We start from the raw sequence: 11,952 nt of genomic DNA, 5'->3' as shown, positions 1-11,952 counted from the left end.
GGATAGCCGTGGGGGAAAAGGCGAGAAAAGGAGCGTGCGGACAGTAGAGATGATAAAGAAGTCTAGTCGGAGGAGACTCGGCCGTGTAGACATGTACAATGCACGCTGTAGTGTTTAGTGTCTCCCTCGCAAACACCCAAAAGATTGACGGGCGAAATTAGCTAGCGCAGACGGGGGAGAGAGACGGCCATTGGAAAGCAAGTCGGTCGACGACAAACAGGGAAAAATGTATGAGGTGCAGCAGAGCAAGGCATCGTACACGGGAGTGTATGCGTGTTCGCGGCTGATGCAGTTTGTTGGCCTCAGTCCTTGCGCAATCGCCTCCCGCAGTACCGCTTGTTGCGTGTGTGTGTGTGTGTGTGTGAATTTGGAGTAAGTCACTCTTTTGTTTGCTTGTTTTCATTCTCTCTCGCGTCATGCAGGCGACACACCTGAGACTGGGGAAGTTTTCGCTGCTGTTACGGGACCGATTCCCCAGAAACACTCCAGCGGTTTGAAGGAGAATTTCTTGGCCTCGGCCTGCACCGTGGGATTCGACAGCACCTTGGGAATCCAATGGTTGTCGATAATCCTCTTGAGCTCCTGCGCCGTGTACGCCAGTGATCGCCGCCGCCGCAGCGGGGTCCACGTCATGTACGGCACCTGACTCGTGTGCTGCGCACCTTTGCGGTGTTCTTCTAGAAGAGTGAACAGAATGGTGGAGAAGTAGTAAATGCCATCCTCCACAGAGAGGTCCGCCGCCGAGCTGGCAGTGCCGCTTCCGTTACTGGCCTCCTCCTCCACTTTTGTATCGTCCACGTCGTGCGAACGGTGACCAAAGGTCAGTCCGGACACGCTGGCCTTGTCCTCAGACCACGGCTGCGTGCCGTGGGAGTCGCAGATGTAGAAGCTCCACGCCTCGCGGTAGCGGCTACGCGAGCCCTTCGCGATGTCGTGCTCCACAGAGAAAACGGAGACGGTGTAGTCTCCTGATACAATCACGTAGCCATACACCGGGTGCGCGCCGTCGCTAGAGCGTGTGCGCTTGCGGGGAGTGCGCATGGCATGCAACAGATCCACTGCCTTGTGAGCTTGGTTATAGAAGACGACCTCGAACTCGTCTGCGTTTGCCTTGCTGGGGAAAAAGTCCCGGAGGTAAAGGCAGGCGTTGAGATCGCCGATGGTGGGCCGCACGCGCTTCTGCGGCCAGCACGGCAGCGTCAGCTGGTGCATCCACGCTGAAATGTACAGAAGATAGTTCACCGTGGAGAGGGAGCAGCACTCGCTCAGCATTGCGGCAAAGCCGAGGGACGACAGCAGCACGGCGGACAACGTCGAGAACGTCTGACAGCAGTCGCAGGTGAGGGGCGGTAGGATGTTCTTCATTCGCCCTATGCGGGCGTTGAACTGCGACTTCGATCCTTTAATGCAGACTATGACGTTCTGCTTTACAAAGTCCAATTTCCCATCCCGAGAGCACGAAATGTCAGCGAACGTGAGATCTGTCAGCCGTCCTCTCAGCCGCTCCTGACGCTCGCGTTCACGCACAAGTCGTCGTGACTCCCGATCGCCTTCATCTGGGGTAGGCGAGGCGGAGGCTCGTGAGGTGCACTCCTCCTGCTTGTCGCTCATGACATGCCATGTGTGGCTGCCACCGTCGCCTCTGTACATATGTGCTGCTGATAATGCCTATACGTGACACGCACGCCAACCATGCGTGCACACGCGCGTTCTCCCTCCCGAATACACACACACACACAGCGCCACCAAACAGAAGCGAAAAGAGGCAAAACCACAAGGACAAATGTAAACACCAACAAAGACAAATAAGCGAGGGCAAGGTTACGGGGCACGACGGGGAAGGAGGTGCGCATCTGCCCGTCTTACGTGCATCTCTATCTGGCTGCGCACAGACAGTGGGGGAGAGTCCGTGAACACTTACAGGCTTGCACAAGCATCCCTGCTACCGATTGCCTCTCTTGTTGTTCGTTGCGACACCTACAGCAAGAGGAAGGGAGGCATCGCGTCTGCATGGGGCAAACTTCACTCCGCCCTTCGAATGTCGTCGCGCTGCCTCTCTTTCTCTTCTTCCTCCAAGGCCGGCATTCGGGCAATGCTTGTCGGCTTAGGTTCTGTCTGCACGAAAATGAAGACCCGCGCTCAGCCGGTTACTGCCTTGTGAAAAAATGTTTTTTTTTGTTTGTTTTTGCTTGTATTCAGTTTTTGACTTTGGCATTTTCGACTGCCATCAGAGCTTTATTCGCCCTCTCCTACATGGCCGGCAGTGAGGCGTTGCTACAACCGAGAACTCCACCGCTTGTGGACTCACCCACCACCGGGAGAGGGCACAGCCGTGCGCAGTACCACAAAGAGAAACAAAACAAACTCAAACAGACACACAAGCACACGATATTCCGTCCGCTACACAATGAATCACTTCTTGCCGTTTCCGAGCGCAACCTGCAGGCGGTCTACGAGCGGTCTGTCCTTCTCAGGGGCGCCGTCTACCAGCATCGCCTTGGGCGTCCGCCAGTCGGGGTCCCCTACGACAATGACGGTATCCGAGACCTGGATGACACCCTCGTCGCTGTTCCACTCAATGAAGGGGTATAGCCGCAGGAGCTTGAGGTACGCATCGAGTGTGGCAATCGGTGTGTCGGTCGTGACAGAGTTGAAGTGCTTTTCGCGGTTCGCCTCGGCGTTCTTGAGCTGCGTGCTGGCGTGCTTGAAGATGGACTTGTCGCGGCCGGCATGCATGGACGGAAGCTCGTTGAAGGAGTCCAGTGCCGGAGGCAGGTGCGTTCCCTCCTCAGCGTGTGAAATACTGAACTCTTTGATGTATGGAGTGCGGATCAGCTTCATGTTCGTCTGATCGTCGCGGAGGGACAGAAGTACTATGATGCCTTCCTTGGGATTGTAGGTGAAGATGGTACCCTCCACCTTGGTGTCGTCCACGAGGGTCACCGTCATGTAGCAGCCCACGGCGTCGTCCTCCTTGATAATGCTCATGGTGAATACAAGAAAAACGTCAAAAAAAAAGTGAAAGAAAAAAGCGCGTTGCAGTGATGACTAATAAACGTGTGCGTGCTCAGGTGGCTCAAAAGGGAGACGGCAGGAAGAAAAGTGGTGAGGGCGGGGGAGAGGCTTCGAGCGAGAGCTCACACAGGAGCGACTGCGGAGGGAGGAACCGAGGGAGGGAATGGGCAGCATATGGTACCCTTCACTCGACCCGGATGTGCCCGTCGCGAGCGTGACCTAGCTCGGCGTACCCCCGGGGATGTGCCATCGTTGGCAAACGTGGCCGTGGCCAGATCACAGGCCGATACTTAGTCAGCGCCTTCAAAACCAGTTTCGCTGCTTCTGGGTATCTGTGGAGTCTATGCTGCTGCTCAGCCGCCGAAGCAGGGTCGGCATGGAGGCGCGCAGAAAGCGCGCCCCGTATCCTCTTAACGAAACGGCATCACTCGACGCGTACACGAGCACCAACATACGAACATGTGAGCGCGCGCACTAAGTAAACAAACGCAAACCAACGCACAAAGCACTGCCGGCACATACACTCACGCAAACCTTCTTGCGCACATCAGAGGCGGACAACCATGCGTTCGGGCAATGACTGCCGCAAAACTGTGAAGAGAAGGAAAAGGGAAGACAGAAAAAAAAAACATCGCCACACGACACCCGACACAGGAGGGTGACAACGCACATACTTTCGCCAAGGATGTACACACGGGTGCCGGCACAGGTTTCTGTGCGTGTGCATGAGTATTGTGGGCATGAAAGATTTTGGTTTCTCGCCTAGGGAACATACTGGTACGCCATTCCTTTCTTTGCGTAGACAAAAATGTTCTTCCCTTTTGCATAGTTCAGCAGCTCCCGACCAGGCGCCGCGTTGGTACCGAGGAAAAGATGCGTCTGCTTCTCCAAAAGTGAGCTGAAACAGAGCTTCAGCTGGCGATGGCGGTCTCCGTCGGCAGGCTCCCTACACCACTCTCGGAGAAACTGCTCTGTGCCAGCGAGGTTGTTCACGTGCGCGGGGGTGAGGATGTTGTGAAAGGACACGAGTGCCGAGGCTTTCGGAGCCTCCATCAGCCCATCCAAGAAGATCGTCTGCGGTACTTTGTCCGTGTGCTTGAGATTGAATGCCGTGCGCGCGTCCTGATCTGCCTGTGACTTGAAAACTAGCTTGAAGTCTACAGGCTCCAGCCGGTGGTCCATCTCGAACGGCGATCCAGCGCTGCAGCAGATAGCCGACATCACTGCGTACGCGTTGTTGTTGCGTGCACGCCGCGGCAGAAGCTGGTACTCGTTGTCCGGCTTATGCAGTTCTACCAGCTCACTCCACGAGTCCACCATGAGGGGCTGGCCGACGGGGTGCATTGGGGGGATTCGACCACTGTACTGCTTCATCACGAGTTGCTGTGCAGGTGAGATAACTTGGAAGACAAGCGACTTAGCCTCGTATGCGTCAAACACGCGGTTGTGAAGCTTCTGCTGCGTCACGTTGCCGGACATGTCGCGCAACCGGACCACGAGGGTTTGGAGAGTGGTATTGAGCAGCGACATTCTCCTCAGCAGACGCCTCACAGTGAAGCGCGAAGGGCGCACGGTATGAGGAAGAGAGGAGAAAAAAGTGCAACGGGACGACACAGGCCGCTTCCGGACGGGAGAAAACTTTCGTGTTTATACAGGTTGAACACAAGCAGCAAAGAAAAGAGATTCGGAAGATGAGTGGGAGGAGCATTCGCCGTACAGCGCGGGCGTGCAACCGGACGACGGAGATGGGAAGAGAGAGAGAGAGGGGGTGGGGGACGGGGGAGCGTCTCACCATAACATCAGTAACCAAAATAAAAAGCGAAAGGAGGGCGGGAAAGGTGACGCATTTTTTGTTGGGTTTGTAAGTCTCATCACAGGGGTTGTGGTGCCGTTTGTAAAGCTACAGCCGTTGTGCGGCTCTGCCCTGCCTTTCCACCACAACATGCTTGTCGGCTGCACTATGCTTTCTCGAAGTTGTCCTGCACGATGGTGTTTTAGCTAATCGTGTTGCCAAAAAGCTGAATGGGTGTTGCACCCCAAAGAGTGCCCAAGCTGCAACGGTAAAACCTCCCCTTTTCCATTCTAGCTCTCGCTCACACAACAGCGTGTGTTTGTATCCGCATAGAAGAGAAAGTAAACGCGCACGCACACGCATACTCATACACATCATTTATAAAAAGAGATAACTACGCAGGCAAGGAACTTACACTGACGCAGCGCACGCCATTGCCACGTACATTCGAGTGCAGCGGAGAAGAGGCAGAAGCTGACGCCTCAAGAGGGAGAGAGAGTGGCTCTTCGTTGCATAACGAGCAGAGACCCAAGAAAAAGAAGACAACAATATAGCATACGTACACAGCGTTGACAGTGATACTGAAAGAGAACGCGGACGCGCAGCCGAGAGGCGGCTGTCATCGCCGAGAGGTGCGGCACACCTGTCCCTTTCTCGCTCTATGCATTTACAACTGTAAAACCGCATCACTTGGAAGCGGCGCGTGGTTAACTACAACGGCAGCAGCTGAGCGCCCTTCGAGGTGGTAATGGCCATCCAGTCTTCGTTTTGGGCACGGCGCCACGCCACATTGTTGATGGGCACCTCGCAGTCGCACCATAAGATGGAGCGACCTTTTTCCGCCCTAGCCTCCCACACACACACCAGACCATCCTCGCCCACCGTGCAGATGTTCTGCGCGTTTTGTGGCGACCATGTGAGATTGTTAATGGGCAGTTGATGCAGCTGGGAGAGCTGGGAGGCCGGCACCGTGGGATAGCGCATGTCAATCACTACTGCGTCAGGACTATCAATGCCGAAGGTGGCGATGAAGTAGGGGTCAAACTGATTCCAGGCCAGGCGCAGCAGCGGAGAGAGCCCTTGCGTCTCGTAGAGAATAGTACAGTGATCCATGTTACGCAGATCAAAGAAGCGCACAGAGCCGTCAGCGCCGCAGCTGGCAAAGGTGTGAGCAGAGGCAAAAGCAATGTCATAGACATCTTTGTCGTGCGCCACCAACTTCGTCTTTTGCACCCCCGTCTCCACGTCCCACAGCGTTACCGTGGAGTCGATGCTGCAGCACGCCACAGTGTTGATGTCTTCGCTGTTCCAGTCGCACGAGGTCACTGGCGAGCAAAAGTCGTTCGGCTTTGCGCTGTCGAAGACGCGCTTCATCGTCACCTTAGAGTTGATCGTTTTGGCCTTCGCTGCGTGCTGCGGGTCACCACGGGTGGAGGCTGTCTTTTCTGCCTTTGGGCCACCCTCGGTGATTTCCCACAGACGCAAATAGTCTGCGGTGGTGATCACAACATCGGATTGCAGAGGGCGCGGCGGGAAGGAAACCTTGGTCGGAGGGTAGCAGTGCTCCCAGGAGGCACGGCAGACGATCTCGTTGTCCTCATTCTTCTCTACAATGTCAACGTAGTTGCGGTAGTCCTTAGTGTAGGACGAGATGGCCAGGCGGAAGGGCTTGTTGGGCTGATTTGCCCACGACAGCCCGTTGGCGACCCACGGGGTTGCGTACGAGATGCTGCTGCTGTTTTTCTTCTCTCCCTCCTCCACTGCGGCGGGGTGATCCATCATCGTGTGGGTGGCAAGAGATCCACAAAGCACAGGAATGAAAGAAGGAAAACACACACACACACACACACAGCAGTTCCAAGGTGCTCGCCGCCGATCAAACGAGGCAGCGCTGCGGCGACCAGTAAGACAAGTCAGTGCAGAGTGGTAGCCAATACGTGAATCGACGAGTGAGACGGAGGAAGCAGTAGAGGAACGGAGGGCAGACGCAGGAAAGCAAACAAAGCACAAGGACACGCGCACGTATGAACGAGAACGGCGAGGTGGGGGAGGCGGGGGCTGGCGACGCCGGCAGAACGGGGGGAGAAGAGAACAGTAATTGGTGGTGTGCGTGTGAGCAAAACTGTTTATGCAAGCGAAGAGAAGTTTGCATGTATGGCAGACGTACTGTATAAAGAGAAATGGGGAGGGGGGAGAGGAGTGGGAAGGGGTGAGGTGCAGGCAGCCCTTTATGAAAACGCAGCGGCGCTTGCTCGCGGCAGCACACACGCGGCGGTCTGAAAGCAACTGTGATGGCAATGATCGGAAAGGACTGTAGACGACAAGGCCAAGGAAAAGTGTGCGGTCGAGAAATGCGAAGAAGAAGAGGTAGACGATGAGATTCGAAAGCCCAGAGAGTCAAGCGGAGGCAACGGGAGGTCACGACCTTGGAACGGACGGCATCACGAAAATCGCAACCACAGCTGCACAAGAATCGACGAAGAGAAGGATGTGCTGTCACAGATGAAAAGGACAATGCCGGGCGCGGCAGAGTCTCCCTGGAACGCTGCTCCGGAGGGTCTCTACGTGTGCTGAAGTTCAAAATCAACCAGCACGCATATACCACAGGGATGGCATGCATCCACTCTGTGACGCGGACCATTGGGAGACGTGCCCTTTTTTCCTTTTCAATTTATGTACATGTCACCTACGGATGAACAGGAGGGGCACGGGGAAGGAAAATGGACAAGAGGGAAAGAGGGCGCTCACGCACGAACAGACGCTACAACGCCTCGCTTGAGAGGATGACACGGCGGCACGTTACTGCGCCTGTCCACTGAGTTGCTTCTTCAGCGATTCCACCTCTGCGCGGAGACGCGCGTTTTCTTGCTGCAGTGCTTCGTAGTCGGCCGAAGAAGCACCACCAAGAACCCGCTTGATGTAGTCCACTGGGTCCTCGGGTTTCTCTTCCTCTTCGTACAGGTTGACCAGGACGCGGGTGAGGGCGTCGACTACCTGCGTGGATTCCAGGTACTTCCGGAACTCCTCCTTCTTCGCCTCGCTCGACCGGTACGACATGGCGTGGAATACCGACAGATAACAGGGATTGAGAGGAGAGAAACACACGTGTACGTGGTGCGAGGACAACGCGCGGCGGTGGGTAGAGGGCGACTGAGATGTGCACAAATTCTGCAAGCTTTTGTGAGTGTGCGGGCCGAGCAGCCGCTCCAGCGAGAGAAAAGGGTGCAAAGGAGTCGGGGAGGGAAGGCGGACAAACATGTTTTCCTGGCCGCGATGGTGAGAGAGCGGCCCGGAAACGCAGACATCACGGAACATGGAGACACACGGCATTCACCCTCACAGTGCACAGCGCCGCGCAGTCTGTGAGGGGGAGGGGGATGTCTCCAATCTGACATGCAGGAAAGGTGCGCGGAACCAGTAGCGATGCTATGCACGAGCATAGCAGATACCGTGCACTGCGGGGCGCAGTTTTAGGGTATTGTCCAGCGATCTTTTAATGTTTTGCAGTAGTGAATTGGGAGCGGCGTTAACGCCCAAGCGACGCATGCATACGCTTCTTTGCGTCAGTTTCCATTCCCTGTCGAACAGAGTGGGCATCGCCCGTGCTGAGCGTGCAACAGATATCAAAAAAAAATCCGCATACGGACTCGCTAGCAGGCGTAGACATACTCGCTGACCAGTTCAACAAAACGGGTTCGAAAGCTGCTGTCGTCGAATGACTTGACATGCTCGCTGCCGCGTTTCTGGAACTGAACGTACCGCTCTGGATCGCGCAGCCGCATTTCACAGATTTCGACCATGGCGGCTGCGTACTCTTCCGCCGTAACGGCGAGAAAGCCCAAATCGGGAGAGTTGACAATGTCAAGTTCGACACCACCGCTCCGGTGTCCAAGAGGGATGCAGCCAGCAGCGAGATACTCCAGCAGCACAATGCCGAAGTGCTCGTCACGCATGGTGTGAAGCCCAATGACGCACTTTCCCAGTTCAGCCCGCACCTCCGCCACTGTCGCATTCATGAGTACCTCGACCTGCTTTTCGATTCCGAGTTCCTTTGCGCGCGCGTGCAGCTGCTCAACACGTTTCCGGTCATCCGCGTTGCGTACGCCGCCGATCATGACGAGCTTGGCATCCATCGGCAGCCGCGGCATTGCTGCATGAAAAGCTACAAGCTGCAGCATGTGGTTCTTCTCTGGTCGGAACTGGCCGACACTGACAATGCGGTTGTTGCGCAGCGCAGGTGGCTGAGACTCCGCGGCAAAGCCAGCAACGTCACACGGCGGGTACAGCCGAATGCACGTGCGTGGCCAAAAAATAGATTGCGCGTGGTTCTGCGTCCATGACGAGTTTGTCAGAACCACATTAGGGAAAAAGCCCATGCAGCGATACAGGAGCGAGAAAACTTCGTAATAGACAACCTTGGCGCAACGCAGCATCGGATTCCGTGCCACGGTCGGTGCGTTGGTGTGACTCACCTCCCCGATGCGCACACGCTGCGTCATGGCGGAGGAGACGATGGGGTAATGCGTGTAGGAGATCACCGTGCACCCAGCAAGAAGCCGTAGCAGAGGATAAACAAATGGCACGCCAACCGTCTCCAACACGATCGGCGTCACCGCATTTGCGATCGCCACCTCATAAAAGAGGGCCGCACCGCCCCAGAAGGTTTGCAAGAGCAACGTGAGACGTGGGTAGGCGTCACCGCTCAGCCACCGGGTCACGGCGGGGCGCAAGTAGATAAAGCGCACAGGCCGAAGAAGGCGGATGCTGAACTGTTTTTCGACGAGGGAAAGGAGGTGCTGATCGGACGACTCGGCCGACAACCTGTCTTCTGGCTTGTATTCGTTTGTAAATACTACATACTGCCGCTTCACGCCTTTGGCTGCATCGGCGTGCTGCAGTCCGTCCAAGGCGACCCACAACACACGTTCGCCACCACCACCTGCCCCTGCTGCAGCGTGCAAGAAGCCGACCGTGTTCCTAGCGTACGCACGTTTTCGGTGATGGCAAAGCAGGGCGAGCGTAGCAAGCACAAGGACGGTAAAGGTGAGCATCCTGATGACCCTGCACCCAGCAGTCATGTAGACGGCATCTGCGTGAGCGTCACGGCGGTGTTGGTGAGAAGAAACGAAATATCGCGGGATAGATGAGAGATGAGCCAGAGAAGTGCGAAAGAGGGGCGGCGGTGATGCCATGGTATCCGAGATATCGAGACGAGCTGTTTGGCAGCGGCGCAACGCACCACTTGCAATGGCGTTGCAACGCTGTATAGCCCGCGCGCTGAGCCCCAGCCAGAAAAAGAAAAGCATGCTTCACAGGCAGGCTGTTGGTCGCCGGCGCGTCTAGGTACACGACGCGCAACTTCGACCGAGGGTCTCACCGGGTCACGCAAGCATGCGTACCTCCACAAGCGCAGACAATAAAGCGCGCCGAACCATCTGGGATCCGGCAGACACCGAGTCCCAGAGAGAAGCAAAGGCGCACTCACACATGAGCGCGCTTGCGCCTTAGAGGTCGCCTAGCGAAACGACTCTCGTGCGTGTAACACCGACTGCCACGCACTCTCCGCTTTTTTTTCTCGCACCCCTTCTGCCCGTTCAGCGGTGAGTGTGATGTGTCTTGTAAGCGCATACTTTTTCTTCCCATTCGTTGTGGTGGGAAACCCGGTCATTTTTTCGAGCTGCTGGGCAGAGGTGGGACTTGCTCCTCGTGTGCAAAGCCCCGGATAAGCCCTCTAGGTGCGGCTCGATTGATTGAGCGAGCCTGCCCTTCCACGTGGGGAGCGATACCCTGGTCATACTGGCTGCCGCTACCGCGTGCGCTGATTGATCCCCATGCAATCGCCTTGTCAGGGTTTGCAATGCCTGTGGGGCCACGCAGCCTCCACCTGCTCCGCAACAGACGACATATCGCTACCGCCTTTATCATTGTGTGCGCGTGAGGTGTCTCACTGATGCAATCAAGAGGTAGTGGGGCGCGGTCGGAGGATGGCACACACTCACGACAAAGTGGAGAGCAGAAGAAGAGAGAGAAGGAAGCCGGAAAGTGAACCGCACGACCCACCCCCGCGCATCAACCGATCCTGGCTTAGCGGGCGAATGCCCGGTTTAGCGTGGGGGAGCGCACCGATCCGGTACCCCTCCGCCGGCGCCCTCGGTGGCACGACTCGAGCGAGCAGGTGGGCTCGAGTGTCTCCGCCTCTTTTTGTTGCCGTCGCCCAAGAGGGATTCCCCCGTCCTCGCGGGCAATCATCAAGGCGGTGGATGAGTGGGGGTGGGGTGGGAGGAGGCAAAGGCCTACAATGACCCGTTTTGAGATCTCAAATGAGCAGGGAATCACAACGGGGCGAAGAGAAGATCAGTGCGTGGCGAAGCATGCCATTGAAGTGGCAGAGTGCACGCTGACTCGCTCCGCGTCAGCATATCATTTTTTGAGCACCCGTTCCATCTTCCATTCTTGTCGCAGGCTCTCAGCGGCAATAAAACCGCGACACACGCCAGCACCACCGACGAGGCTGAGACCATCAGTGGCTCTTGCGCATCTTTTGACGAATCGCGACGCGCTCCTCTGCCGACAAAGGGGCTTGCACGTGCTTCTTCGGAGCATGCGACCATAAATGGGCGAAGATGCCGCCGAGAATCACGATATGCACAACGACTAGCGCAACTGCAAGAAGGGTTGCGCTAGAGTCAACAGATAGCGGCATCCACGGCACCCGAAACAGCGAAGAAAAAAGGTCACACGCAAACCTCTGTGGTGCCCTTGTCGGCATATGTGGCAGGAGTGACAGCGAGAGCGGCGAATGACTGTGGGAAAAATCGAAAGGGATGAGGAAGTTGAGCAGCGTAAAGAGCGGAGGTAGCACACGAAACTGCGGCACTCGATCGACAAAATTAAGGGAGTCTCGAAGCAGGTGCTTTTGTGTGTGTGGGGGTGGGTGGGTGGGTGGGTAAGATGCTTGTGAGGGGTCGCGTGCCAAGAATCATAGGAGAGTTGGCTGCCATGCTCCCACTGCACGGATGCTATGGAAAGAAGCGTGTGCGACGCCTTCCAGCGCACAGTGAAAGCAGATTCAGCGTTACTATAGATAGCCGTGCGCGCGTCGCTCAACTCAGATGCCGAGCAACCGCAGACGAGGACACGCAGAC

The 11,952-nt window shown here is 56.4% G+C and overlaps 6 protein-coding genes across 6 annotated transcripts; all 6 read right to left on the bottom strand.

The window, feature by feature from the left end:
* Window positions 1–414: 414 nt before the first annotated feature.
* Window positions 415–1,365, bottom strand: LINJ_35_5270 (conserved hypothetical protein; the record flags this gene model as incomplete). Its single annotated transcript, XM_001469280.1, has 1 exon — window positions 415–1,365. One exon carries the CDS (start codon window positions 1,363–1,365, stop codon window positions 415–417), a length of 951 nt encoding a protein of 316 aa, XP_001469317.1.
* Window positions 1,366–2,412: 1,047 nt separating this feature from the next.
* LINJ_35_5260 (p21 antigen protein) lies at window positions 2,413–2,988 on the bottom strand (the record flags this gene model as incomplete). Its single annotated transcript, XM_001469279.1, has 1 exon — window positions 2,413–2,988. The coding sequence occupies one exon, from the start codon at window positions 2,986–2,988 to the stop codon at window positions 2,413–2,415; it is 576 nt and encodes a 191-aa protein (XP_001469316.1).
* Window positions 2,989–3,777: 789 nt separating this feature from the next.
* Window positions 3,778–4,545, bottom strand: LINJ_35_5250 (conserved hypothetical protein; the record flags this gene model as incomplete). The annotated part of the gene is made up of 1 exon (XM_001469278.1): window positions 3,778–4,545. The coding sequence occupies one exon, from the start codon at window positions 4,543–4,545 to the stop codon at window positions 3,778–3,780; it is 768 nt and encodes a 255-aa protein (XP_001469315.1).
* Window positions 4,546–5,518: 973 nt separating this feature from the next.
* On the bottom strand, window positions 5,519–6,589 carry LINJ_35_5240 (conserved hypothetical protein; the record flags this gene model as incomplete). Its single annotated transcript, XM_001469277.1, has 1 exon — window positions 5,519–6,589. The coding sequence occupies one exon, from the start codon at window positions 6,587–6,589 to the stop codon at window positions 5,519–5,521; it is 1,071 nt and encodes a 356-aa protein (XP_001469314.1).
* A 1,017-nt stretch (window positions 6,590–7,606) lies between these two features.
* Window positions 7,607–7,864, bottom strand: LINJ_35_5230 (conserved hypothetical protein; the record flags this gene model as incomplete). The annotated part of the gene is made up of 1 exon (XM_001469276.1): window positions 7,607–7,864. The coding sequence occupies one exon, from the start codon at window positions 7,862–7,864 to the stop codon at window positions 7,607–7,609; it is 258 nt and encodes an 85-aa protein (XP_001469313.1).
* Window positions 7,865–8,457: 593 nt separating this feature from the next.
* Window positions 8,458–9,858, bottom strand: LINJ_35_5220 (putative alpha-1,2-mannosyltransferase; the record flags this gene model as incomplete). The annotated part of the gene is made up of 1 exon (XM_001469275.1): window positions 8,458–9,858. The coding sequence occupies one exon, from the start codon at window positions 9,856–9,858 to the stop codon at window positions 8,458–8,460; it is 1,401 nt and encodes a 466-aa protein (XP_001469312.1).
* Window positions 9,859–11,952: the final 2,094 nt, after the last annotated feature.

The sequence above is a fragment of the Leishmania infantum genome, chromosome 35 (genome assembly GCF_000002875.2).
Source record: "Leishmania infantum JPCM5 genome chromosome 35".
Classification (NCBI taxonomy): Eukaryota; Euglenozoa; class Kinetoplastea; order Trypanosomatida; family Trypanosomatidae; genus Leishmania; species Leishmania infantum.
The sequence above is the reverse complement of the archived record's forward strand: the minus strand, read 5'-3'. Positions and strand labels throughout refer to the sequence as shown.